Source organism: Silene latifolia, chromosome 5 (assembly GCF_048544455.1).
Source record: "Silene latifolia isolate original U9 population chromosome 5, ASM4854445v1, whole genome shotgun sequence".
NCBI classification, from domain to species: domain Eukaryota; kingdom Viridiplantae; phylum Streptophyta; class Magnoliopsida; order Caryophyllales; family Caryophyllaceae; genus Silene; species Silene latifolia.
Genome location: NC_133530.1, coordinates 813727 through 834306, shown reverse-complemented (window position 1 = coordinate 834306; position 20580 = coordinate 813727). Strand labels below are relative to the sequence as shown.

General features: G+C 37.0%; 1 protein-coding gene across 3 annotated transcripts; it reads right to left on the bottom strand.

Moving 5' to 3' along the window:
* Positions 1 to 157: 157 nt before the first annotated feature.
* LOC141656280 (putative callose synthase 8) lies at positions 158 to 15842 on the bottom strand. Of its 3 annotated transcripts, none has more exons than XM_074463114.1 (41): positions 15428 to 15842; positions 13536 to 13636; positions 12959 to 13080; positions 12778 to 12882; positions 12598 to 12693; positions 12360 to 12488; positions 12170 to 12262; positions 12005 to 12096; positions 11343 to 11469; positions 10967 to 11104; positions 10812 to 10888; positions 10400 to 10577; positions 9305 to 9430; positions 9109 to 9226; positions 8653 to 8981; positions 8209 to 8261; positions 7616 to 7676; positions 7412 to 7484; positions 7270 to 7319; positions 6900 to 6986; positions 6691 to 6822; positions 6510 to 6604; positions 6343 to 6427; positions 6100 to 6263; positions 5822 to 5945; positions 5596 to 5690; positions 5370 to 5508; positions 4916 to 5067; positions 4463 to 4569; positions 4248 to 4370; positions 4094 to 4162; positions 3630 to 3798; positions 3423 to 3537; positions 3197 to 3316; positions 2985 to 3100; positions 2648 to 2731; positions 2400 to 2512; positions 2097 to 2326; positions 1156 to 2004; positions 876 to 1061; positions 158 to 787 (listed from the first exon to the last, which is right to left on the bottom strand). In XM_074463114.1, the coding sequence occupies exons 4-41, from the start codon at positions 12847 to 12849 to the stop codon at positions 554 to 556; spliced, it is 5400 nt and encodes a 1799-aa protein (XP_074319215.1). In that variant the 5' UTR covers positions 12850 to 12882; positions 12959 to 13080; positions 13536 to 13636; positions 15428 to 15842; the 3' UTR covers positions 158 to 553. The 3 variants fall into 3 exon arrangements, with proteins under 3 accessions (XP_074319215.1, XP_074319213.1, XP_074319214.1); XM_074463112.1 differs by having other exon boundaries at positions 12778 to 12859; XM_074463113.1 differs by lacking the exon at positions 15428 to 15842 and adding an exon at positions 13721 to 13913 and having other exon boundaries at positions 12778 to 12859.
* Between the last annotated feature and the right edge of the window lie 4738 nt (positions 15843 to 20580).

The following is a 20580-nucleotide window of genomic DNA, read 5'->3' as shown; positions in this document are numbered from 1 at the left end:
GTCCATAAGCAAATTTTTATAGAAACTTCAACAAGTTTCGATCACATAGTAATTTTGAGCCAGAGTATAAATTATCATTTGAATTGATAACAAGAGGCAAAATAATATACAAGTAAAAAAACAAAAACAAAAAAAAAAGATCCGAGAACACGACAAAGGAGAAAAGTCGGAATATTTCAATAATGGTTAGATGTTCTATACAATTTGTTAAATATATCTTTGATCATACTCAGAAGTCAGAACACTTATAAGCACCTGTCATCAGCAGTGATATTCTGAGAGTTTGATGCACAAGAAGTTTTCTACAAATACATACTCTTTCCGTCCCAAGCATTTGTTTACCTTTGATTAAAGTACCCTTTACAAAGAATAAAAAGGTAAACAAATGAATGGGACGGAGCCCAGACGGAGTACATCACAGTGTATATTAGGCTGAAGATAGACTAATCTAGCTACTTACGAGTTACAATAACATTATTGTATTACTAGAACTCTTATGTTATTCACAGATAGTGTTCGGGTTTTGTTAGTCTGAAATCTACTATGTGCAACTCTAAGTACGCTTCTTCTTTTTCCCAGTAAGAATGTGTTGAATCTGCAATCTCCGGCTGAACGCCTCATTGAACAGAAAACGTGTTTGAAAGGCTGATATAATCGGAAGCCAAGCCAAGGAGGCAATGGGAGCAAAAAGAGCTACTCCCATTCCATAGTCGTAAAATCGTGCAAAAGTTTGGGCGAAGTTCCAGATTGTCGGGTTCTTTATCAGGGGCCTTATTGCCTGTGCAATCTATAAGAAGGCCGAACTTTCTATCAGTAATGTCGTGAATGAGCGGGAAATTACAAGGTAAACAGAGATAATAGCCATTTAAACTTACCAGTATTAAACCCCATCCAGTGGGTAAAAATGCCAGGCAGCAAACTATCAAGTCCTTGAAGGAAAGTCCAGAAACTATAGAAAGTGTGATTATGGTGGATACAACAGCTAGAAATATAAATGCTTTGAACAGTCTGAACAGAAACTGATGATTGTCGCTGAGCAGCTTCCTTCCCACATTCACTATCTGCATTCGACAACAACATAAGCAACCTTATGTGTGAAATTACATTTAGAAACAATATGAGCTGAGGGGGAAAAGCAACAAAGCTTGATCTTACCATGATTAAGATGAAAACGACGCCTATGACAACCCAAGAGATGACATAAACAAGAAATTTGTTGTTGTTTCCAGCAATGTCAAGATGGTAGACCAAACCATACTGATACATGAAAAACCTTAAAGACAGAAGGAATTCAATGAGTCTAGAGCTCCATCCTGAACGACGGATATGTGCCTGCTCTTCGTCCCACCATGACTGCCAACTCTTATCTTGCCGAATCCCTATGCCACCCAACTGCCTTATCCACTTGTTAAAATCCCGCCAATCATCAACAATCCTTTGCCAATCAAATCCAGAGGGATTAAACAAAAATGGTGCAAACAGCCATGTCATTGCCAGGAACCAGATAGCATATGTTATCATAATATACGCCATGCTGCTTTGGTAAGACTTCCGAAACAAATCATAAACGATTAGAAGCAGCAGTAACTCAAATCCTTTCACAAAATGGCTTCTTGAATACAATCTGTAGGTTTCTGTAAAGCTGGCATGAAATATAACAACTTTGCGACCTGTAGGTCGGTATTTAGCACCACCATGAAGAATTGTTCGGCCATAATAATGAGCTTTTGTCCCAAAAGAAAACGTAAAGAACACAGAAGCAAGCTGAAGCTGCATAAGGACAAAGTCTTTAAGCGCTGTATAGAACCCCTTTTCTAGGGCAATCTCCATAACCATAGGTAAACCAGTCAAGAGTCCCAGCTGGATGAAAGACTGTGAAGCCAGAGCAGTTTCCAAGGATCGTATGTTGTGAGCTCTAGCCTCAATTATGAGAGCTCTCTGAAGCCCACTAAGAACAAGGTAGAGCTGCCCGTATAGGAAAACATATATCAAAATCACCGACATCTACAAAATTTAAGAAGCAAAAAAGGGTGGGTTAGTTTCTATGATACGCCAATATTAATTTAGACAAAAAAAATGCAGTTAAAAATTCTCACCAGGCTACTGAAGTAGAAGCCTATTGTAGTGTAGTAACAAGATAACATCCTGAAGAAGTCAAATCCACGCCCAAGACGATAAATGTCACGGCTTAGGGTTTGTTCACTGTTGCCATTGGCTATTTTTGCTTCAAATTTTGATATCTGTATGAGTCCGACGTCACGACCTTTACCAGCTTGCATGTATTCATGGTACGTTACAACTCCACGCCGCAGTACACAGTTAAATCCTGCATAAACTTGGTCTCTTAGCATCGCATTGCAGATAAAATAACAAGAAAAAAGTTCTAGACGGAATCTTACCAGCAAAAACATCTTCACTGAGGTTTATTGTCTTTGATGCTTTGCTGATCCCACCTCGTGTTATGTGAAATACCCTGTCAAATAAATCCGGGTGGCCATAATGAAACCGTACCCTGTGTTCCAGAAAGTGAGAAGGATAAACCAAGTGAATGAAGATTTGTCTTAAAGCTGTTAAGGCAGATCAAAGAAGCATGGCTTGTGCATTAATCTTTCACAAGCTGATTCTTAGTTAAAAGAATATAGACTACCTTAAAGGATTTGCCAGAATTCGTTGGCCAATGGTAACAAAGCTCGTCTCTTGGTAAGACATGAACCATGCTAAAGAAGAAACACTGCACCCAAACAATGACACAATTAATCCTTTTATACTCAAGCTTTTAGTAATATAACTATCATGCTATTTGAGCCCTTTTACATGCAGGAGTGGTAACTTAAACAAAATGGAAGAACATATATTCATCGCACGCTTACACTTGTGAGTTATGATAACAAACAATACACTAATCTCACCACTTCATCAAGACCATTGAATTCCTAAAAGATGAACTCTAGTTATTCGGCCAAATATTTGTGTAAATAACTTACCTTCCAGTAAATACATGCTCTCTCAAGCCAACTATTGAGGGAGGCTGATGTCCTCGATCCTCCAGAAACTCTTGGAGGACATTTCTCATTTTATAAGCTTCTTCTAAATAATTGTCCTAAGAGTATAGAACATGACAGGAGCATTAGTTCCCAACAAAGAATCTTTGATCCAGCATTGTTGTGTATGTAATAATGTATAACTGTATACGTACTTGGTTCATGTCTATTGTCTGAAGAGCTTCACCTCGAGTGAAAATTATTGCATGGTTTTGATTTTCAGGCTTTCCTTCACCTATATTGGGCTGACCAGGAAGCTTTATGCGGTATACTTCCTTCAGAATTAACAGGCGTTACTTTCCCTCATAACTATATTCCATATTTTCGCTTAATGCATAGCAATAAACTCTATATTTCTTTTAAACAAAATGTCTGTCATACCTGATCATGACCATGAGCTCCTCCTTTTACTAAGACAGATGAATAACACTTTTGAAGCTCATCTGCAATAATTTCTTCCCTCTCTTCAACATAAGCAACCCGCAAAGCCGGGTGCCTTTGAACATTGAACAGATATTTTTCACATAAAAGTAATTTTATAAATGTAAGTTTGAACTTGAAGTAATGTTATTTTGATTGAAATAATACCTAGCCATTAGATCTATCATGTCCTGCGCACGTGGATCTCCAGCAGATTTGCAAGTACCATACATTTGCCATGTAACAACATATGAAAATTTCATGTCTGCTAATGCATCGAGTTGAGCAGATAAAGCATCATTTCCCCTCTCAATGGCATCATAACCCTGAAGAATATCTGAATAACCAGGCAAGAAATTTTTTACATTTTCGGTTCAATCCTCCTACTCCCTCGTTTCATCACAAAGTTCATGTCTCCTTTTGGATCACTTTTTTATTATGTTAGCATGTGCAAAATGGCTACGAAGTTTCACACTGATTCTTTACCAAACAGAACATGTCTAAAAAAGAATTGTAGAATATTGGATAAGACGGACCAAAATGCAATATGTAAATTATTTCAGGAGAGAAAGGGAGTACAACGAAAATGAAGCTACAAGCCTACAAGTTTAGAGTTCACTGAGAAAGCAAACCTTCATCTTCTGCCATGTCAAGGAAAGCTTGCAATTTGAAGGCTTTTCTGTAGTACATCATTCCTCTGACTGATAACACCAGATTGAGACGCCATAAACACAAAGCCGCATAAACTTAAGTCTTCAAATGGTTTCGGAAAAGGGCTTTCCTTACCTGTTCTGCTCAAAGTCTGGCCCCTGAAAGAAGCCCAACTCCTTAGGTCGTCATCCTTGTTTTTAGACTGCACCTCTTCTAAATCTTCACAATCAACACGCTCTAGGAAGTTTTTCCACTCATCTGAGAGTATATATAATAGCTATGTCATCAGCTAAGCCAAATAATGTGTACCAAGTTCAATGACCCAAAAAGATAAGTTAAATGAAAGAAACCTGGATATATCTTTTTCATGTAGAATATGATTGACACCTGTTCTTGGCTTGATAAAAGCTCCTTCATAGAAAATTTAACTTCTTCCGTGTAGTGGGGGGTCAACACACTGGAAAAAGAAAAACATTTCAATTCCTCCCCTATTCCACGAAACATAGATGAGCGACGTACTAAATGTCAAGATTCAAACTGAGACAAACTGTGTAACACCCAGCATTTTTCCTATTTAAACATTTTTGTAGCAATAAGAACAAGGCAGCATTACACAATTGTAACGAATATACTTCTGCATCCGCTAAAACTACGGTACATATATTCTGTAGTCAGGAAACTGCTCAATCTTTTCAAATTACTGTTAAGAAATATAGTCTTTTAGTATTGCAAACTACAAAGTTCATTGTGAAAGTTGGTTACTTGCATTATTTGCTAAACCAAAGAAAAATTGCATGCCTGACCTGAATGATAGCATATTTCGTATTTTAGGAGCATCAGGCATATTCATAAAGAGCGAAGTGGCAAAGAAAGATATGCGCCTCCTAGCCTCCAAGTTAGCAGGAATATCCAAAGCTTCATCTTTAACCTTGAGAAGCAAGCGGAAACGTTTTATCTGCAACATTGTGTTGTAACAAATGTTAGATCTGTTTTTTTTTTTACTTAGCTTACTTATGGGTCATCACACTCAGCAGATCAATCAAATGCACACAAGAATACTAGAATAGTGAGCTAGTACTACGCTATAACCTTGTGCCTTTCCCATCAGTGTATTTGAAAATTGAGCTAGTATGCAAAACTCAATTCTCGATGATCTGAGAACATGAAATTCAATATGGAAATGGTACAAGCTAGAAGTTCTTAGAAAAATGGAAAACCAGATATGAAACGATTATACAGGAAGCCAAGCTTGATTACTTGGTCATGTAGAGGACCATTTTTTGCCAGAGGAAAACGAATAGAATTCTTGGATGCAAATACTTCAGCTGGAACCTTCCCAGAGAAGTAGGCTGAATCTTCCGAATTCTCCAGAGAAGAGTACAGCAAATCCAATGTTCTGCACATAGGTTAACATCTTGATTTTTGTTAGGAAAAAAAAGAGCATCGAACAAAAAACGTAGTAGTGATTTGGAAAGGAGCAAACCTGGAACCATTTATCATCATGTCACCTGTCACAAGCTCCAATATGTCTTGGAGTACTTTCATTACTTCAATATATTGACCGTCATTCCCTGCAAGCTGCATTTAGAAAAATTTTATCACTTGGCCTAGTACTTAGATTAAAGTTAAAAGGAAATAAATCCATGAAGCCAAAAGTACTTAGATTAAAGTTAAAAGAAATAAATCACTTGGCCTAGTTCTTAGATTACCAGTAGCTCAACCAATTCTATGCATTTAGCATGTACAGCTGGCAGCTCACTCATTTGAACATCTTCAATCAGGGTTGATTTTTGAATGCTTTCCTCAATTTCTGCTAGAATACTTGATACGATACTGCATGGTCAGAGATTACCTTAAGAAACAACTTCATTCACAATGCTGAACAGAATGCAGTATGAGCAATAGCTAAGAAAATATTTAATTATCGGTCTGTTGGACAGGTCAGAATATTGAACAAGAAAGTAGGGTATCTGATAAAGCTCTCTACCTTTTCTCCAGCTCCCCAGCAATAAGGATTTCTAGAAGAATGTATTTGAGAGAGTGGTAACACTCTCTCACTGCACAGTACATGAGACTGTCTTTCTTTAATTTTCTGATGAGATCTTCATCCTTGCCCGAAAAATCTTTAGCAATGCTTAATGCTGTTGAGAACTGGCACAATTATGATCGGACAAGTTTAGCACATAGCAAACAGTTAAAAGTACTATAGAAGGTTAAGTACACATCATACCTCATTAGCCAAAAGAAAGACTGGCCAAAGAACATAGCCAGAAAATATTTTTGATGACAAGGGCATAACCATCAAATCCCTTTCTCTGTCACAATCAGAGAAGTTCGCGTAAGACATTTGTTACATAATCAAAATTGGAAAAAATGACACACATAACAAATATGTACCTGTTGCTTATTAGGTCCTCTTCTCTAAAACTATTGATAATTTGGTTCCACATAATAACAAACTTGGCAACGTCACTCTTTCTGCATTTAGACTCCTACAAGATTGTTTTCAAACAAACAGAAGTGAATACCCTGAATATTCTTAGCAGTTAAATCAGGTATAAATTTCAAAACATTATACCTGTTTCAGACGACTGAAAAATCCTTTATTTCTTCGTTGCCTACCATTACGTACTAATTGTGGTATTAAACGGGCACTGAAAGCACAAGGAAGTGACTGGAATCTGCTCCGTAGCATTCCCAGTGTTCGTATCTGTACAGCAAAGGGCATTAAGATCAAATAGCATCTCTCGGGAAAGATCAGTAGTCATATAAGAAGAGCAGACTAACTTCACCAAGATGATGCAGAACTCCATAGATCCCGCCAAAAATGGTACAGAAAACAGAATACCAAATTTGTGTGTCCATAAAAAATACCTACATGGAAGAGTTTGATAGAAATTAACATAAATTTCCATGTTTTACAAACATGTCATATTCATCCTCTTAAGCAACCCCATGCATATAGGTGATGGCTGTTATATTTTTGTATTACTTTGAACCTATATGTCTGCTCATGTTTCCACGTTGAACACTCAAATCTCCAACATTGTATGATAATTGGAGACTTCATTTTAAGCAACTCTCCAACACATAATTAACAAGGGGGCAGTGCCATGTGAACACGAGACAGTATTAATATGATATCTAAGGAACTTACCAACACAATGGGAGCCCAAACAGCCACAACTGCACCAGAATTACTTTTGACTGAAACAATACACATATTCATGCAATCAGATTCTGAATAACCAAGCTAAAAAAAAGTCCTGAGTAAAGCCAAATTGTCAATATAAGAGCACCTTGGGGTGAACGCTCATTTCGGTGCATACCAAATCTCATGATTTCCCTTGTTGGTTCGATAAGTGGTTTTATCTGCAGTCAATTGGACTATATCAACTCCACATGCGCGAGACTGCTAAAATAGATCTATGTTGGTTGTGCATGATCTTTGAGGAGACTGATAAACCAGTCTTTATGTTTATGCTATTTGTACTTTCACTCACCTCAAAATAATAGCTGAATGAAAGCTTACTCAGCAGTAGTAGCACCCAGAACAGCATATACCTACCAAGCAAAGTGTGAATTATTCCAGAAATAAAAAGTTAACAAAGCAAGTAAAGAACTCTTTGTTTGGATACATATTGATGAAGGACGGGAAGGGAAGAGATGAGGGGATGGAAAGGGAAAGGGGGGAAGGGACCAATGTCATTTTCCTTCCAAATCTTTCCTATGTTATAAAGATAATCTCAACTTGCTAAACAAACAAAGGACATTATCTCCCTTCCTTAACTTTCAAAGAAGTGAGGCGCGTCGAGGGCCTGTGGAGAAGAGACGCAAGGTGCAAAGTGGAGGTGAGCCGTTTTTGCAACAAGTTTTTTTGTCTAAAAACAAAATATTGCAGAACAATAGCTTTCTCCATTTTACAGAAGGCTAACATGTAAGATAAGAGACAATGGGTCAAAATAAAGAATTCTTCACAAATTCTTAAGCATAATCGCGCTAGACGCGCACTTTTTGAAACTAAGAGGCCCCCTCGTTCCATCCAAACAAAGGGTAAGATAAATGAACAGGCATTTAAAGCCAGGAGAATGAATACTTGAATGCAGAAACTTGGTCTTCTTGCATTCCACGTCCAACATATAGCCTTGGCTACACCATATATTTAAAATAAGTCAGAAGACAGAAAAGAAGCAGCAATAGCCATCCTGGGACCATGGTAAATAAACCTTGAGGCTTTGTTTGGATTAATGACTTGGAGGGGAAAGTGACGGGAGGGAAAGGGAGGGATACAAATTCCCTTGTTAGGATAGCAATTTAGGCCGGAGGGAAATGGAGGGGGAAGGAAACAGAGGGATACATTTTCCCTCCTCCAAGCAAATTAAAATCCCTCAAACATAGAAAAGATTTGGAGGAAACACTCACTTACTCCATTTACCTCCCCCTATCCTTTCCTTTCTTTCTTTTCCCCCCGTCTCCTTTCCCTCCTAAAAATGTATCCAAACAAGCTCAAAGAGAGCAATGACAGCATAGTGTGTCCTACCTGTGTCCACCATGACAGCGTAGTGCATATCCTGTTATTCGAGGTCTCAATATATCTGCCTATAGCAGGAACAAAGAAAAGAACCATATCTACAGCATTGGTCATAAGGTAGATGACAACAGCCAACATGTAGGATGAATAACACCAGTCTCCGAGCAAGCTTCCTGGACGGATGGAGTAGCAGGTATATTTTCTTCTTGTGCTCACATAGAGCACAGGAAGGATGATAGTCCATATAACTGCAATAATTAACCTCAGAACATATTTTACGATTCGATGGGCTTCCATTGTGTTCCTGGCTTTCCAAGTAAACACAATATCCAGAAGAGCTGCAGCATAGCAGTATCAGAATTTCAGATTTCTATAGATGTATATATTCATTACAGCTGGTCAAAAATAAACACTAGATACACAGTAGACTAAATCAGAGTCCTTGAAACTCAAATGACGCTGTACCTTGTATAAATTTGAGTGCTGCAGATGTGATAAACACACTCGTTATATCCTCAAGAATAGTTGTCTCAAACAATTGAAGAGGTGAGCTTGGATCATGGCATGCGATAATAATCAATGCCTGAAAAGAACTCAAGTGTTTGATGACCGAGACTTAGATGACAAAAATTTGCTTCTCAATTGATTTGCGCTTACCAACCTGAAGGGCTAAAATTAGAAAGGCCCACATTCTATCAAAACTTCTGAAAATCTGTATAAATGAACGTATTTCAACAAAATTTGTTTTCCCAAGCCATTTTCTTTTGATGCTTTCATCTGTGGATACCTAAAAACAGCACCGAGGCAGTCAGACAGGAACAGATCAATTGTGGATTCATGGTGTAAAAATGGTAAAGAACATAAAACATCTCAGTGGATAGTAGACTCCACAACATCAAAATGTAGACTGAGAAAAGTCATTCAGGACAGAAGAAGCATGAAAAACGCATATCTTAAAACATAAGATTCATAACCAAACTATCAAGATTGAGCATTTTAATTCCATAGCAACTTCTCAATGCAGCAAGAGCAAATGTCTTGCTCCTAAAGTCTAACCAGAATAAAAGCAACATCATCAAGTATCAACTCTGGAAATATTTGTATGGTGGTATTGTGCAGGGATTATTCGTGGTGTTTTGGAATAAAATATAAATAGTAAAACATACAACAGTTTATAGTAAGTATGTGGACCTCATTATCAATCAGCATAGGCCTTTGTTTTCAATATTCAATATTTCAGGTATGAGATCTTTTCATGAATTTTTAACATCCATATACATTACTGTGCGTTGTTTCCAACTTTCCATTTTCAAAGGAGCCAAAGAGTCGCAATTCATTGGATTTTGAGTTCTGATGGATCAAACCAAAATGCTCACTAAAATATAAATGCACTTGTTTTTATTGTTTAATAGTCATAAGATGCAATCCTGGACTTGATTTTCATTAGTGTGCCATCTAGAGACAGCCTCTCGTGTTGTTAACACTTGGATAAGGTTCTGATTTCTGACCCCTCCTTACCCCCATTGCCTCAAAGATTCTCACAAATTATGAGGTAAGTGGAGTCATATTCACGCAGCCAAACAAATAAATTGTTTCTGGATGGGGGTCTTGAAAGTCTAAGAAACAAAAATAAAAGTAAAATAGTTGGGAAAACCCAACATATTTATGGTCTAAACTACACCCTCTTACAGTTTGACAAAATTCTAGGCAGAGGTTATTAGACTAGAATTCAAGTATGAAAAAAGCTACTGCATACCCCCTGCTCTTCGTCTTTCTTCACCATTCTGTATTGGCTAAATTTCCTTATACAGCTGAAGGTGTTCTCATTTTCATCACCATGAGATGTCCTCCCACTTTTATCATCATCCGATTTGACGAAAAAGAAATCGTGGTCAGGATTCATTGGCCAACCTATCTGGAAACAATCAATAGACCTGCAGGTACATAATGACCAAAGCTGTATGAGTTATATTGTTTTATACATGCATATGCCAATATGCTGAAACTTGGGTAAGAGGGACCTAAAGTAAGATGGGTAAAGATTTAAAGTTTGGGAGTTTGTTTTAGAAGAGTAAAGTAGAAAACTAGCCCCAAACCTTAAAACTTCACCACGATCTATAGTAGGACCGTCTTACCCAAGACTTGTGCATACCAAATTGATTGCATACCAGAAGTACTCATTCAGATCGTCATAGTTTCTCCACGTAGAATGATCAGCTGTGCCATTTTTGCTTTTCTCAGCTTCCTTGCAGTACATAACAAGAGTTAAATTTAAATCTCCAACAATGTAAGGATTGTAAGCAAAGAATGCAAGTCAACTCACCTCAGATATCACATCGTAAATTGGTCTGATAACATTATTAAGAAAAGCTTCATTTCCTCCTCCATATGCTGGCATGACTTTTTCCCAGGTCATCAAGCTAACAGCACCAGTTAGCATACTATGCATTTCATATGCCATCTGCATGAGATATAATAGTTTCAACAAGCAGTTTCATTGTTCAATTTAAGTAAACATGCGAATGCTGAAGCCACAATGCGACACTGGTCTTAAAGAAATGTCAGATCAGCATTCTGACATAACTTGAGATTTTTAATAAGTAATATGATGTTTGAAATATATTTCACGGAAGTGGGATGTAAGACAGCACAAAATAAGTAAAATCCTTCACATTCGAAAAAGGTATTCAATTGCTTACATTGTGATATATGTAACACAGACACTCCGGCAGCAATCGCACATTTGCAGCCTCACCCCATATGAGAAGATAAAGTGCGATATATAACAACTTGTACTGTTGGGCCTCCTGTTTCACATAGGGTAAGCTACATAGACAAACAAACAATCGTCATGGAGGACATATGCAGCAGGAAGATACAAGATTACTAGTGGCTTTCAAAACAATCGTGATTTCATATGCATAGCATTATCGATCCAACTGGAACAATTAGTTCATATGTAAAGCGTTATTTCCAACTGATGGTACAGAATGAATGTAATTGTACACCATGAATAAAGTGGTTGTAGGTCATGGTTGAATATGATTAATACAATCTTATTACAACCTACGGAGTAATTAAGATTAATGAATATCCGATATAAGCGAAACTGACCGGAACATTAGTGAGAGAAAAGTGAGAAACTATTATTGAGAGAATGGAGGTCCTATGGATCATTGATTGTATCAGTTTCCATAAAACGTCAAAGAAAGACAATCCCGAGGATAGGACCAGGAAGGCAGGAATCAGAGCTTATACAAGAATGAAGGATCACACTTGATCAGGAAAAAAACCGTTGCATGATACCAGAACATCACGCCATGAATATAAAGAAGCTCACTGCCTATTGCTAATTACTCACCGGATGTTGCTTTTTCTGCCAAGGAATTTGCACCATTTTGTATAATTTTTGAAGAACTTTCTCATCAGTCCATCTAATGATCCATCTGACAACTTCATTTGAACAGACAGTACTATTATGAGGCAATGAATGCATGAAAGGTCTCAAAAGTAATGAAATAAGTACCTGTAACACTGATGTAAGCTTGTGGCTCTGCCTGATGTGGGTGTTGGCAAGAAGCATAATCAAATGTTCCCTCTGATTAACAACATTTCCTGTCTAGATATGATAACAATTGGTCTTAAGCGTGTCACAATTACTGAGAGACTGAAAAAAACTACACACTGCTTAAGGCTTGCTAAGAAAAGCAAATTACCTGAAATCCAAAGCAAAAACCTAGCCAGTCAAATAAGTCAAAGGGGGCCTTGGAATTCTTGAGCTTCTTGAATTCTTCCAAGAAAGGTAAGCCGCGAATGTTCCGTGTGGCTGCAACTGCTACCTTAATCTGCATCAAGTACAGTTTAGGCATACACATTATGGAAGCTCAAACAGTAAAACATAGAAACTATCAAATGGCGGCAACTGTCATGCAGTAAGAGTCTTCAACAACAAACCTCTGGAAGTTGCATGATAGGTTGATGGAAGCCATCACTACCCAACGGCAAGATATTGTATGTCTGATGATCAATTGCGCCTCTATCACCAGGGAGCTGCACATTGATAAAAAATGTGGTTAGAAATAATTCCAAAAATACAGATGATGCAGTAATTAAGTTTCAAAGACCAAGTTTAACCTGATGACCAGTTGCACTTGTAACAGCCTTCAGTACTTCATATAGAACAGAAGCAATTGCACGCGCATTCATCAGTTTCTCTCTGCAAAATAGTAGACGGAAAGCCTATAGATCCATTAAAACAAATCAAACTAATAGAAATCGCCTGATAAGAGTGTTCCGACAATTTGTTATCACTGACCTGTTGGCAAACTCATTAGTTCCACTGTGTCTGATAATGTAATCTTTATATCCATTATATACACGCCTGAGTTCTCGTATATCACTCTTTTCCTTTCTCTTCGAAATACTCCAATCCATATCCTATTAAGTCAAACATCAGTTAAATGAACAACCCCAAGAGCATTTAGAAGTCATAAAACAGTCACAGATGAGATCAATTATTACTGCACTGCCCATAAAACTCGAGTAAACGTCTGTTATTCGACAAGAGCACTTGAAAACAGCCATTGATAGAGAGAGCATTGCACACAACAGTTTAGAATTGGATTTAAAAGCTACTGAGATCGTTGCTGCAATATGATCTTAGGCAAGAATTGAAGATATATTATATAGTTGATGCAACTGCAATCACTTAACATTCTAACCCGTGTTTAACAAATAGAGGTGCAGCTAAATCGGGATTTCACTGTTAGAAGTATCCGACACGAGGGTTTGTCCAAGTGTGACAAAGAGCTCATTTTGGAACAATTGAACCACAAACATGATGTGATATAATTGTGAGACAGTAAAATTGGGACGGAGGGAGTAGTAATTACAAGCTCGAGTCTCTGAAGAAGGGCGGTTTTAAATTGACGAACACCACGGCCTTTAGAATTCTTGTCCATGTTATGCGCCCTTTCGAAAGCATGGAAACGGCCTGAACATTAGAAAATGAAATCAATTTCGCATTTTCAAACATTAATTACACATGAATTATCCGCAGATAATTATGAAAACTAACCATCACAATCATCATTATTTTATTGGGTGCATTCATAGCTTCGTATCCCAGTGTAACTGGATATTGGGTTGGTGGAAAAGTAAATTAATCAAAGTGGATTGACAATCACTCGCAAATATTCTCGCTTAATTTGATAATTCAATTGTTACTTTGTTAGGTATTCTTGCCCCTCTCCACTTTGAATTTTCTTTTTAGTATATTCATTTTCAATTTTTATTACCTTTATATTTTCTCAACAACAATTATTCTTCACTAATCTATTACAATTGGTCTCCCTTGTGACGGGTTACCATTTGTGGCGGATATTTTGTGAGATAAAATGGTAACAAAATGGGTTAGTGGAGAAAGGGGACCACATGAACAGTGTTGCAGAGAGAGAAAAAGTGGGTAATTTGTGAGGTAAAATGGTATCCGTCACTCAAGTGTGACGTATAGGTGCCGTCACAAACAAGAATTTGTGAATCTATTAAAACAAACACAAATAGTCTAACCTTTTTAATGGAAAACTAGTTTAGATCCCGCGCATAAATGCGCGGTATTTATAGAGTTTTTACTTTTATATTACTTAATAATACTAAATTAATACCTCGCTAATTTTTCATATTTCGTGTCATTATATTTTGATATGAGAAAAAAAAAATTGAACTGTAAAATTATTCAAGAAAACCGAGTAAAATTGAACTGCAAAATAATAATGGTATCTAATTAATTGTTCATTTTCTCGTTACTATATATTTTTTCGAGAAAAACAAATTAAAACTGAAAATTAGTCAAAGAGAATTGAGTAACGTGCTGAAATGTGTTTTTTTAAAAATTATTTTTTATACCACAAAGCTAATGATTCCAATTTATTAATTCTCTCATTTGTTTTTGTCATGTAAGTAATCAAAACGATTTATAATTTTGTTTATACATAGTATGAGTCAAGTCATTCTCAAATAATAGCATCAATAAAAGATTTAATAGTTTATAGCTTTATACTCCGTATTATTTATATTTTAATTAAAATATTATAGTTTAGTGTTTAGTGAAAATTATAAAATTTGATGAAAAAGTTAATATTAAATGAAAAAAGTTATATAATGAAATACATTATAATTATTAATTACCTTATTTTGTAAATACAATTAAATTGTCAATAGTTTCCTTATTTATAAAGATGCTTTTTGGAGGGAAAATTTTGGAGTTCACCTATTCATTTAGTAAATAGGGGATTAGTTAATGATCAATTTTACAAATTTTTTGTGTAACATCGTCTTGTATAAGAATTTGTATTTTTAAAATATGTTCTAATAAAAAGACCAACATATATATTTAAGAAAAATTGAGACACTTATAAACAAAGTTTATAGAAAATCAACCAACAACAATTGGTTAACCATTCATATCTTTGTGTGAAATTCTACAATAGCAACGTCATGGCATCAAGTGACGGAGCCAAGATTTATAATTAGGAGGCGAAAAATTCCAACGGAGTTAACCTCAAAAACATTTTCGAAAATTTAACTAAAATTTTTGAAATTTTTATTTTCGCCGAAAATAAACGTCCATACTAGCACCCTCGATCGCTCCACCACTACATGAAACTAATTTATGGTGAACTAGTTGAAGAAATTGAATTGTAGTGTACGAGTACTGAGCTACTACAAAATGTCAAACCCTAACATGAAATATAAGTATATATAAGTGAGGATGAAAGAAACATACAAAGATAAGCAACACGAGGCTCTTCAATCTCAATTTGATTAGCAACACGAAGAAAACGTCGTATTCCCGACGCCAAAGTGAGCGGCAGTCTCTCGCTCTCAAATGCTTCGGGCACATAATTATGCTCAAAATTTGTTATAGACCTTGTACTATAACTCCCTTCTCCGTCTCCTCCTCCTCCTCCTTCTATTGACTGACTTGTGCTCGCACAGTCCCTATCATTATTACCCCTTACTTCTTGTATAGGCTCCGTAAGCACAATCTCTGACGATGACGACATTTCTACTACAACATATAATTTGCCTCGCTTCGGTTCTGACTTAATATCTTCAAATCAATAATTGTGTTAATTACGATTATCTTACGTGTATGTGCACCCCGACTAAATTAAAGAGATACGAAAAGAGCAAACCGGAGGGAGAACACAAGATTTGAACTATATTTATAAGAAAACAAAGCTAAGAACATGATTGTTAAAGTAGTTTGAGTAAGTTAAGTATTAAGATGACTACTTTTTACGTAGTGAGTTTGCTTAACGTGGTTATCTTTAGCTTTTATGGACGTGCTTTATTAGTTAGTGCATCATGTTTTACTTTTGTTAGCTTTTTTTTTTCTGCTTTAAGCTGGTTTGGTTGAATGTGTCCAATTTGGTACTATTGTTACTTTAATTTGTTAGTGTTATTAGTCTTATTACATTGTCAATTGATTATTCCGCGTACGCTTTAGGCTCGGAAAAGGGAGAAAGAGTATGATTCAGGGATTTTGGCTACGGAATAATTAAAGGTGGGAATTTAGTTGATTGGAATACTTTGATGGGGGTCTTCTATTATTTACTTTTTACGTAGTGAGTTTGCTGAAGGTGGGAATGATTTTGGACGATGGACATTTGATGATTCATTAGTGTAAGAGTGTGCTGAAAACTTGTAATTCGTCTTAGTTATTTATTTGCTTTAAATTAAAATTATTTTTATAAAAAAAAAAATTAAAAATGATAAATGAATTAAATGATTGGAATGGGGAGAGTATGTATAGAATTATTCAATTATTGTTCAAATATAATTAGTTCAGATAGTGTGAAATGTCTACAGTACCGAAAAGAAAAAAATCTCAAGTACTTACGTATCAAAGAAGATCGCAACGGAAAAGTCAAGACCTAACAAAGAGTTTACTTAAGTGTTACGAAAAATGTCATTAGTTTAAGTTGTATGAATATGCATCATCAACTAAAGAGGATGAAGATTCCGCTTAAGATACCGAACAACCCTTATAGCAATAGAACGATAGAAGTATAAAAGGCTACTTACTTATAGCCTTATTTTTTCCCCTGACCGGTGATTTACAATATTGCAATAATCCTTTCTCTTTCCCTTCTTCAAAAAGTGCGCCATCGGATTTTCGGGCACTATTTTTAAAAACTGTGATGGGGAAAACCTTCTGAAAGAATATTTAGTATATCTTTATGATTGCATGTATATTGTATTGTAGTCAAGTAAATATTCTAGTAATATTAGATGCAATATTATTGCCGAATATGTAGGGATAGCTTTCCTAATAGCAAAGGTAGATCATTGTATATATTGCTTGGTTGGCATTACGTTTCAATAACAAGAAATTATTCCTCATCAATATCACTGCTTCCTAAGTTTATCATGGTATCGTGAGCCTTTTACGATCCAATTTATTTTTCTAAATTACTGTAATACAATCATCTTTCCATACAATGACAGGAAACGATGACAAACCAAATAGTTCAAAAAGCAATGACAAAATCAGTGAAAGACAAACTATTCCGTCACCCCTTTATCTTCATCCCTCGGATAACCCGAATTTGATGATTACGCAAACCAGTTTTGACGGCGAAAACTATGAATTGTGGGCTAATGCTGTCAAGAATGGTCTTGATGCGAAAAACAAGTTAGGTTTCCTTGAAGGACAAGTCAAGAAACCGGAGGAGATAGAGGGGCATGATAGCCTCGAATTGGTGGCATGGAGGCAATGCAATGCTATGTTGAAAGCATGGCTAAGGAATGTGATTGATCCAAAACTGCATAAGAACATTAGTTTCAATTTGCAAATTGCAGAAGTTTGGGCAGAGTTAAATGATCGTTTTTCGGCAGGTGGACGTGGACAGCAGACAATGATTCACGCCAATGCTGTAGGTGGAGCATCAACCTCAAAGGAAAACGAATCACAGAAGGCAAATTTTCCTTTCACAAATGATGAGATAGAACGAATCCGTAGTCTCCTAATGCTGAGTCCAGATGGAAGCGATAAATTAACAGGCATGAATGTGAACATAACCTGTGAATGGATGATTGACAGTGGGGCCTCTCATCACATGACGGGAAAACGCCAAATGCTCAAGAAAATTAGAACCGAGGGAAAATCCATTGTTGGGTTACCAGATGGTCGAAATGTCGGGCGGATGAACATGGAGAAGTTGTCTTGGGCACGAATTTCGTGCTCAAGGATGTTATTTACGTTCCCTCGTTGACATGTGATTTAATTTCTGTTGAGCAATTGATTCGGGAAAATAATTGCATAGTAACCTTTTACCCGGAATGTTGTATTATGCAGGACCGGTCTACGAGGACGGAGATTGGACGGGGTGAGCAATCCAATGGGGTTTATTATTTCAAGCCAATAAAGACGGTAGCAAAAACCACTTTGTCGAAGGCTGACCAACTGTGGCACCAAAGACTTGGGCATCCATCAAGTAGTATTTTGCCGCAATTTTCGTCTTTGATTGGTAACAATTTATCTTGGCATTCTAATAATATTTGTGACCCGTGTTGTCGGGCAAAGCAAACTCGATCCCCTTTTAAGCTTAATAACAAACGATGTGGTATTTTATTTGGATTAATTCATTGTGATATTTGGGGTCCATATAGCACGGCCAGTTTATCACGTTCTCATTATTTCTTGACTATTGTCGATGACCATAGTAGAGGAGTTTGGGTATACCTTATGAAGGATAAAGGAGAGGCAGGAGAATTATTACGAGTTTTTTGTCAAATGGTTAAAACACAGTTCAATAAACATGTTAAAATTGTGCAAAGTGATAACGGAAGTGAGTTTTTGGCTGGACCTTTGACATATTACTATGAAGAAAATGGTATAGTTTTTCAGACTAGTAATGTTGGGACACCACAGCAGAATGGGCGGGTAGAGAGAAAACACCGTCATATACTTGAGAAGGCAAGAGCTTTACGATTTCAGGCAGACCTACCAATTCAGTTTTGGGGGGAATGTATACTTACGGCAGCATATTTAATAAATCGAACCCCAACACCGTTGTTAGAAGGTCGAACACCATATGAGATCCTTTATCATGAAAAGCCAGTTTTAGACGGTCTAAGAGTGTTTGGATGCCTATGTTACGCTCATAATAAGGATAGACCGAGTGACAAATTTGGGGAAAGAGGAAAGCGATGTGTTTTTCTAGGATACCCTCATAGCAAAAAGGGATGGAAAGTTTATGATTTGAGAGACAAGAAAATGTTTGTATCCCGAGATGTGACTTTCTTTGAGCATGTTTTTCCCCTTTCGGTGCCGAGTGACGGTGCGAAAGACATCAACAACACTGAAGCTAGTCATAATTATGAAGGAATGTTTGAGGAAAATGTTCCCTGTAGTGATGAAGTGTGCGTGGAGCAGGAGCAAGAAGTAAGGGGGAGTAGTGAGGATGATCGAGAGCAGCCACGAAATAGAAGAGAGGACACTCAAGGAGAAAAGAATGACACAAGGGAGGTTGAAAACAGTGAGCAAGTTGAAGAGAGCAATGATGAGGTTATTATTGAAAACAATAATGGTGAAGAACAATTAGGCAGAGGGGCGAGACAAAAGTTCGATCCGGCTTGGAAAAAGGACTATTATTGCAAGTCGACAAGAATAATTAAACCCATTGGCAACGCTCATCCTTTCCGATCGAAATCCGAAAGACCAGGTACTCGCTATCCCTTGGCAAATTATGTTATTACAAACTGTTTTTCTAAATCACATAGAGCTTTCTTGGCAAAGATTGATGAGACTCGAGAACCGAGTCATTTTTTTGAGGCAGCCAAAGACGTGAGATGGAGAGAGGCCATGAACAAAGAAATTGAAGCTTTGGAAAAGAATGGAACATGGAAAATCGTTTCTTTGCCTGAAGGCAAGAGACCCATTGGTTGTAAATGGGTATACAAAATAAAATACAAGGCAGACGGAACGATAGAGCGGTACAAAGCAAGACTTGTAGCTCAAGGATTCACACAAATTGAAGGAGTGGACTATCATGAAACGTATGCTCCGGTGGCAAAAATGACTAGTGTCCGATGTTTATTGGCAGTGGCGGTGGCAAAGCAATGGGTGATTGAGCAATTGGACGTCAACAACGCCTTTTTACATGGAGAATTGGATGAAGAAGTATACATGAGAATACCACAAGGATTTGAACGAAAAGAAGGGAATAAAGTTTGCAAGTTGTTGAAATCAATATACGGTTTGAAACAAGCGTCGCGTAATTGGTTCTCAAAATTAACAGACTCCTTAAAAAGGTATGGCTTTATTCAATCGTTGGCTGATTACTCGTTGTTTACGTACAATAAAAATGAAATTTTCATTGGAGTACTTGTGTATGTCGACGACATGATTGTTGTAAGCAACGATAGTAAGGCATGTGGCGGTTTTAAGGCATTTCTTGATAAAAGATTTGGCATTAAAGACTTGGGGCGACTTAGATACTTCTTGGGCATCGAAGTAGCACAAAGTTCGAAAGGATTATTTCTTAACCAACGAAAATACGCGTTGGGAATTATAGAAGAGTCGGGTCTGACAAATGCTAAGCCAGTACGGACGCCTATACCACAACACCATAATCTCGCAATGGCAAGTGGATATGTTTTAAAAGACGTGATGAAGTATAGAAGGCTTGTTGGGAGGTTGGTTTATCTTACGATTACGCGGCCTGATCTTGTGTACGCTGTGCACATATTATCGCAATTTGTCAATGAGCCGAGAAAAGAGCATTGGGATACGGCTCTACGAGTAGTAAGATATATAAAGATGAATCCAAGCAAAGGCATCATCATGCGAAAAGAGTCAGACTTACAATTGCACGGCTATTGTGACTCGGATTGGGGAACTTGTCGTATGACAAGACGGTCTATAAGTGG

Excerpts from the sequence above, each read along its gene's own strand:
- LOC141656280 (XM_074463112.1), bottom strand. The coding sequence starts at position 15,707 with ATGTCGTCATCGTCAGAGATTGTGCTTACGGAGCCTATACAAGAAGTA. Across the intron at positions 11,470-12,004 it reads GGCAGAAAAAGCAACATCCG|CTTACCCTATGTGAAACAGG; the intron begins GTGAGTAATTAG and ends TTGTCTATGTAG. Across the intron at positions 7,320-7,411 it reads AAATGAGCGTTCACCCCAAG|TCAAAAGTAATTCTGGTGCA; the intron begins GTGCTCTTATAT and ends GTATTGTTTCAG.